The sequence below is a fragment of the Penaeus japonicus genome, unplaced genomic scaffold (assembly GCF_977035675.1).
Source record: "Penaeus japonicus unplaced genomic scaffold, GWHDUDI00000001_assembly GWHDUDI00000025, whole genome shotgun sequence".
NCBI classification, from domain to species: Eukaryota; Metazoa; Arthropoda; class Malacostraca; order Decapoda; family Penaeidae; genus Penaeus; species Penaeus japonicus.
Genome location: NW_028234427.1, coordinates 9,117,587 through 9,125,086, shown reverse-complemented (window position 1 = coordinate 9,125,086; position 7,500 = coordinate 9,117,587). Strand labels below are relative to the sequence as shown.

At 35.5% G+C, this 7,500-nt stretch overlaps 1 protein-coding gene across 1 annotated transcript in view; it reads left to right on the top strand.

Annotated features, from left to right (window-relative positions):
- Positions 1–7,500, top strand: part of LOC122246453 (putative neural-cadherin 2) — a 754,989-nt gene that overhangs the window by 693,629 nt on the left and 53,860 nt on the right. The window contains exons 10-12 of the mRNA XM_086551322.1: positions 1,968–2,201; positions 6,078–6,253; positions 6,594–6,740. Of these exons, the coding sequence (XP_086407448.1) occupies positions 1,968–2,201; positions 6,078–6,253; positions 6,594–6,740 (557 nt within the window). The remainder of the gene's footprint in view (positions 1–1,967; positions 2,202–6,077; positions 6,254–6,593; positions 6,741–7,500) is intronic.

The following is a 7,500-nucleotide window of genomic DNA, read 5'->3' as shown; positions in this document are numbered from 1 at the left end:
ATGATATGTGAGTATGTGATGCATGCACGAAAGGGGATGATGTTATTATGAGAATCGTGTTTTCGTGGGAAAGGTTTTACAATTCGTGAAGAAGAATATTTAAAGAAAGAAGTTTAGTCTGAAGACTAACAAAAGGATTTCTTTTCACTCGGAGATTTTAACTTCACATATTATAATTACTGGTGATATAATGGATATACGCAGTGGAGTATATATGCTTAAGTGTGTATGTGTGTGTAAGTATGTATATATATATATATATATTTATATATATATATATGTATATATATATATATATATATATATATGCATATATATATATAAATATACATATACATTTACACATATATATATGTATATATATATATATATATATATATATATATATATATATATATATATATATATATGTATATGTATATGTATGTATATGTATATATATATATATATATATATATATATATATATATATATATATATATATATATATATATACACACACACACACACACACACACACACACACACACACACACACACACACACACACACACACACACACACACACACACACACACACACACACACATACAGACACATACACACACACACACACACGCACCCACACACCCACATGCACAAACGTATATATATCATACATATATGATACACGGTAGATTTACTCTCCTGCCACGCCATGCTGTTCGAAAGAGAAAGAGTAAAAAAAGAAGAAAAAAAAATCTATGTTTATGTGTGTGCATCGACGCCCTCGTAAACCATCTTATCTTTTGTTCCTTTAAAACAAACTTTAAAGGACCCCGTTTTCTACCTTGGAAATGAGCCAAAGCTTAGCCTGGAACTTCACATTTCCATATCGACGAAGAAAAAAAAGAAAAACAACAAAACATATATATTTCAACATTCTCCTAAATACCGAAGTTGACAATTTCCATTTATTTTCTCTCTATAGATTCTGGTCCGATGTTTCTCACGCATGATCTGTGTACACGTACCTCTCGTGTGAGGCAGGTATTTAAATGAGGCGAGTGACACCATAGACTTTAAGAGGAAAACTAAACAGGAATTGTAAGCCTGTAGTAAAGTTAAAGCTCCTATATTTTTATGGGAGTATATAAAGATAAGATAAAGGAAACAGTGAAGAGAGGCGAAAAGTAGGAAGAGGGAAAACATGCCAAAATGGGAATAATGAGAATAGGATATTAAATAAAGAGATGGATATTTAACTAAATACATGAGTAATAGTCAAAATTAAGACCAAAATAAGAATAAAGAGAATAAATAAACTAATAAAGAGACCAATAATTCAAATAAATTGAGTAATAGTCAAAATGAATACCAAAATGAGAGTAAAGTGAATAGGTGAATGAATGATTAGATAAGTAAATGAGTAATAGCAAAATATAAGTACGAAAATTATGATAAAGAGGGTGAATATAAAAAAAAAAGATATGAATATCCAAACTGAACGATGGAATAATAACCAAAACAAACTCCTACACACATTTGTGTGTAGGAGTCAGGGAGGAAATAACTCTGTAAGAAGTCATAGACTATCCATTCGCTAATGTCACACTTGATACTAACCCTCAACCCTACCTCTCGAGTGTGTAAGGGTCGAAGTCACACTTGAATTCCCCGCCTTTCGAGTATGTTAAAGTCGACGTCACACTTGAAACTAACCCTCAACCCTTCCCTACTTCTCGAGGGTGTAAAGATAGATAAGGAAGCTAGCTCCCTCTCGAGTGTGTGAAGGTCGATATCACACTTGAATTCCCCGCCTTTCGAGTAAGTCAAAATCGACGTCACCCTTGACACTAACCCTCAACCCTTCCCTACCTCTCGAGTGTGTAAAGGTCGATGTCACACGAGTCCCCCCCTGATTCCCCCGTTTCGAGGTGAAGTCGTCATCAACCTCACTTGACCCTCAACTTCCCCCACCCGCACAGACCTCTCCGTGTGCGTGATCTCCGCCTGGGATGCAGATGACGTCACCGAGGGAGAGAACGCGAGAATCACCTACACGATCGAAGAGAACGCGTTCCACGAGACCTCGGGAGAACCCATCTTTTCTCTCGAGCCGCTGTCGGGTCTCGTGAGCACGTCGGTCTGCTGTCTAGACCGAGAGACGACTCCCGATTACTTCCTTCGGGTCTTGGCCACCGACGGAGGGGGACTTCAGGGTAGGTCTGGCAGAGTGATGTAGAATCAGGATCAGAATCAGAATTAGAATCAAAATCAAAATCAAAATCAAAACTAAAACTAAAACTAAAACTAAAACTAAAATTAGAATTAAAGCTAAAACTAAAACTAAAATTAAAATTAAAATTAAAATTAAAATTAACATTAAAATTAACATTAACATTAACATTAACATTAACATTAACATTAACATTAACACTAAAACTAAAACTAAAACTAAAACTAAAACTAAAACTAAAACTAAAACTAAAACTAAAACTAAAACTAAAACTAAAACTAAAACTAAAACTAAAACTAAAACTAAAATTAGAATTAAAACTAAAACTAAAACTAAAACTAAAACTAAAACTAAAACTAAAATTAATTTTAAAACTAGAATTAAAAGTGAAAGTAAAATTAAAAGTAAAATTAAAATTAAAAGTAAAAGTAAAATTAAAAGTAAAATTAAAATTAAAAAATTAAAAGTAAAAGTAAAATTAAAAGTAAAATTAAAAGTAAAATTAAAAGTAAATCAAAATTATAATTATAATTATAATTAAAATTAAAATTAAAATTAAAATTAAAATTAAAATTAAAATTAAAACTAAAACTAAAACTAAAACTAAAACTAAAACTAAAACTAAAACTAAAATTAAAATTAAAATTAAAATTAAAATTAAAATTAAAATCAGAATTAGAATCAGAATCAGAATCAGAATCAGAATTAGAATTAGAATTAGAATCAGAATCAGAATCAAAATTATATATTTTCGTTCGGCCAAAATAATACATGCTCATGTTTACATTTAAAGTATATAAAATAAAAATATAACATTAAAAAATAATAATAATGATAATAAAATTCTAAAATAGAAAATGAAGATAAATAAAATCATAAAATGAGAAAATCAATATTAGAATATACTTGAAAGTTCAGTGGCTGGTCCCTTTAGGTGTAATCCTCCTTCGGAAGGTTCCTGAAGTATCAATGGGTTGTTGCAATAATACAATCAATCACTGCATCATTGAGTTGATACGGTCATATACATTATTGATTTTTTATAAAATATAAACAAAGTTTAAAAAAAAAATAGAAATATGTTGATGTTGGTTGATGGTGGCAATGATGATGAGAATTGTAAGTGTTGTTATTGTGATGATGTGGTTCTTGATCGTCATCAACATCATCGTCATTGCCATTGTCATTGCTATTGTCATTATCTTTTTCATTATAATTATCATCATCATCATCACCACCATCATTATCATTATCATCGTCGTCGTCATCATCATCACCATCATCATCATTATTATCACAATCATCATCCTCTTCACCATCAACATAAACGTCCTCGTCAAAGCTATTACCACCATCTTTATAATTATAATGTTTGCTGTTGTTATCAAATACAAATAACACTAGTAACAACATTCTCATAACTATCATTTGTATTACCATTGTCAGTATGATAATTATGATTAGCATCATGAGTGTTTTTGTTGTCATGGGTATTACCAATAGGAATGATATCTCTGTTGTCACTAACATAATCATTACTAATAGCATGCGATAGTAGCAGTACTAATATTACTACAAATAGCAATAGTAATAGTAGTAGAAATATCGTTATTATCATTGTTACTAGAGAAAAGAAAGAAATATATATATATAGAGAGAGAGAGAGAGAGAGAGAGAGAGAGAGAGAGAGAGAGAGAGAGAGAGAGAGAGAGAGAGAGAGAGAGAGAGAGAGAGATGAAGAGAGAAAGAAAGAGAGAGAGAGAGAGAGACGGACATACAAAGACAGTAACAGACACAAACAGAAAACGAAAAAGAGAAAGACCGCCAGAGACAGAGAGGGAGAGAGGAGAAGAAGAGACAGATCGGCACAGGCCTTTTGACAGACAGCGCGCGGATGAAAGGGACGACTGCTGTCACCTTGGTTCACGCAACCGGGTACCACCATTAAGCCACCTCGCAAGGTAAGAGGAGAGGTAGAGTAAAGACGTGAGTGTTCTACAAGAAGCGACTGGAAGCTTCTCTCGTTTCAGGTCATCGTCTGGGGGGAGGTGGGGTCCGTCGGTAGGGGGGGAGATGGGGTCCGTCGGCAGGGGGGGAGATGGGGTCCGTCGGGAGGGGGAGGGGGCAGAAAAGTGTTAATTTTCGTCGGATTTTCGTAATTTTCTATGTTATGTATACTTATTAACACTGGTTAACCACACAGTTTCAGGAAGTTTCAACCACGAACGAAGATATAAAACGTAAAAAGTAGATCTTTCAAAAAATCTAAAAATTCGAATAGTCATTGCCATCTAATGTCCCGCGGTGACAAAAAAAATTCTGATGGTTTCAATAATTTAGAATTTTGAATTTCCTTTTAGTTTTCTTGCAATAGATGCTGTTTGTATTTGCAAAAGTCTAGACTCGAGTTTTAATTTTCTACTTTTTAGTTTAACAAAATTCTAAACAATTCATAATTTCTCTAATACATCCCTTTTTCAAATGCAACAAGTCCCATTAAAATCTGCCACAGAGTTACGCTGAAGTGTTGAAAAATAAAAAAAAAACACAGAAAACAATATGGTTACGAGATATAGGCCTTTACAGTTCTTGGATTACCTATGACCCTTTATTTTGTGCGGTTTCTTTGTCTTCAGCTATGTAGCAGTATGAGTAGGAGGATCTCATTTTATTTGGTGTTGATAAACTCACGAGCTTGGACGGGGCTCGATCTGCCGACCACGGGGATATGAGGTCGGCGCGCTAACACTGTACAAACTTGACGGCTTAGTTACTGGCGAGGACGCTATTCTGAGGCATCCCGGCTGTCTCTACCCGATGCAAGAGGTTCCAGTGTGCATTTTACTTAATTATGACATACTTTTCGCTTTTTCTCTGTTTTTTTTCCCGCGAAGAAAAACAGTTGTATGTACATGTGTAGGTGTGTGAAACGCGTAAGGGTGCAAGGCCAGAACATATTTTTGATATAAGAATTTTAGAAATTTATTGTGAAAATTAATTGAATATATGGTCCTAAGATTTTAATTAAGTACAGTAGGTAATTAGTCTCTATATGTCAGAAAAGCGATTAAAATTATATTTTTATACCTTTTCTTCCACGAAAAAGACAAAATGCGTGTATCAGGTATATTAGTCAAAGTGCTTTTAGTTTTTTTGTTTTTTTTAGAATCTTATTTTTATTTATCATTATCTTTTATGATCATCGACCTACCTCCCCTGGACGATGGCCTTCAGTCACCGCGAGTGAGTGACTTTAATTAAGGAAATGAAAAAGAAATTATAAAAAAAAATAAAAAAAAATAAAAAAAAACATCGGGATTTCAATTCAATTGATTACTCAATCTTGGAGATCTATCTACCCCCCCCCCACTGGAAGTCATCATCCAAAAAGCGTCATCAAGAAGGTGAGGTTTCTCGTCTCGTCGATGAATTCATGATGTGGCTAAGTCGTCGTCATCATCGTCATTTTCATCTGTGTTATGTTCATCATGATTGCTAATTGCGGTATTACTATTGCTACATTTATTGTCATTATCATAATGCATTTTTTTCCTCGCTGATTATTGCAACATTGGTCACTACAGCTTGTTGGCAGTGATATAAAAAATAACGAGGCGAGAGAAAATTACATTAAAACAATAATTATTGTAATTATAATGAACATGACATGAAAGCTTCGCATTTCAAACATGAAAAAAACAAAATAATTATCCACTTCAAAAAACAAACACAATATACCTAAGTACATATACATCAACTCGCCTCAACAATTGTCGAGTAAATAATCATCAAAGTAATTATTCCTCTTGACAATTTTACATCAAATGTTGCATAAATGTTGCATAAATCTTCCCTACAGGTACGGGCACGGTGATAGTCCGGCTGACGGATGTGAACGACAACTCCCCGCGAATGACGCAGCGCCTGTGGCAGGTGGATGTGAACGAGACGTGGGGAGCTGGCCCGCCCGACGACTCCTCGCTCCTGGAGATAACTTCCACTGATCTGGATACGGCTAACTATTTCTTTTATCGGGTACGTTTCCTTGTGCTGGATTTGGGTGCGATGTTTCTCTTGGTTTGCTATTGGGATTTCTTGTGATTTGCTCCGGAATAGGTATATATCTATCCAACTTCCCGTGTAAGTATTTGTTGAGGAAATGAGAGAAAGGGAGAAAGGTCACCACACACGGTGAAATCAAGTCCCTTTCTGCAAAGAATTTCCCCATAAAATAATGCACGCCAAAAATCATTATCAAAAACAAAAACAAAACAAAAACAAAAAACGAAATGCTTGACCAGCTCATTAATCTAGGGAATGAAAATGTGAATCAATTCGATAGACTTAACCAGCTGGGGGGGTGAGGGGGTTGCAGGTGGTGGAGCGCAGCGGGTGGGGGTGGGAGCACTTCGGCGTGAAGGCGGAGGGCGCCGTGGGCCACCTCTACGCCCGCCAGACTCTCGACTACGAGGACGACGCCCACAGGCGGGGATTCAAGTTCATGATCCAGGTCACAGACAGGGTAGGTGTCCGGGAGTGTGTGTTTGCTTGTGTGTGTGTGTGTGTGTGTGTGTGTGTGTGTGTGTGTGTGTGTGTGTGTGTGTGTGTGTGTGTGTGTGTGTGTGTGTGGTAAGATAAATTGCTAGTATGTAAATGTTGTATACACCCACCCGCGCACAGACGAGGATTAAAGTTTATAATCCAGGTTACCGACAGGATGAAAGGATGATGCCGCGCCAGGTCATATCCGTAACGGTGTGTGAAGAAAGAAACACAGAGAGAGAGAGAAAGAGAGAGAGAGAGAGAGAAAGAAAAAGTGTAGAAAGTTCATGTTACCAACGAGAGCAGATGTAACGCTGTTTGACTGATATCCATGAATTTTTAAGTGGACATTTATTCTTAAAGTGAACTTTTCTTAACACTTTTAAAGGTACATACATCTCTTTCTCAACGCCTAGATATTGCGACAGATGCATATGCAATACTATAGCTTACAAAGGTGTCGTTGCACAGAGGTCTGATCTCTTTTTGGATGTTATGCGGGCGTTTCCAGATGACCGATCGACCTGACAACACAGATATGAACACAGGCAGTCTAACAATGTCAGAATAACTTTCAATATTCTTTTTTTTTTCTCTTTAATCTAATGTCTTTAATAACCATCAATCTAATTAATATTGTCACCCCGTTTCGGATATATTTCATATTGCTTAGAGAGACTAACCGGCATTTGCAAGCGAAGCATTCAACAGAACACCTCAGTCCTGAGGTATACCCCCTT